The sequence below is a fragment of the Crocuta crocuta genome, unplaced genomic scaffold (genome assembly GCF_008692635.1).
Source record: "Crocuta crocuta isolate KB4526 unplaced genomic scaffold, BGI_CrCroc_1.0 scaffold99, whole genome shotgun sequence".
NCBI lineage: Eukaryota > Metazoa > Chordata > Mammalia > Carnivora > Hyaenidae > Crocuta > Crocuta crocuta.
The window spans coordinates 7,341,922-7,342,464 of record NW_027551560.1 but is presented as its reverse complement, the minus strand read 5'-3'; the positions used below and the strand labels follow the sequence as shown (position 1 = coordinate 7,342,464).

At 70.2% G+C, this 543-nt stretch overlaps 1 protein-coding gene across 1 annotated transcript in view; it reads right to left on the bottom strand.

Moving 5' to 3' along the window:
• Positions 1 to 539, bottom strand: part of HABP4 (hyaluronan binding protein 4) — a 40,714-nt gene extending 40,175 nt beyond the window's left edge. The window contains exon 1 of the mRNA XM_077749535.1: positions 233 to 539. Coding sequence (XP_077605661.1) covers positions 233 to 539 — 307 coding nt within the window. The remainder of the gene's footprint in view (positions 1 to 232) is intronic.
• Positions 540 to 543: the final 4 nt, after the last annotated feature.

Sequence of the window (543 nt, the reverse complement as noted above, 5' to 3'; positions counted from 1 at the left end):
CACCCCTTCCCGGTCTCTTTTCCTACCTTCTGCCGCCACAAGGACCCCTCAACTTAACCCAAGCCTTCCCAGGAGCCCCTTCCCTTTCTGGATCAGGATCCTCTGATCCCAGTCGCACAGTGGGGGTCGAGGGGCGGCCAAGGAGGGGTGACCTCCATGACCCCATTCTCCTTCCCTTCCCGCCCACTGCGCCTACCCGGAGGTGCCCAGGTGCTGGGCAGGGCGCACGTACCGGGTGGTAGCGGGCCGCCCCCGGGGCTGTCCGGCTGCTGCGCGCCAGGGGCCGGGAGGCTCTTGCGTTCCTTCTGGGACTCCCTCCGGGCGCCGCCCGCGCCAGGTCTATGGCCCGAGGCCCCGGCCGGACTCCTGCCGCCGCGGTTGCCTGCCCCGGCCGCCGCCGCCGCCTCATCGCGCCTCTTGCGCTGCAGCTGCTGCTGGCGTCGGTGCTCGGCCTCGCGCAGGATGTCGAACGGGTCCGACTCGTCGTCCAGCAGCTGGTGGAAGCGGTTGGCCACGACGCAGCCGAAACTCTCCTGCATCGAT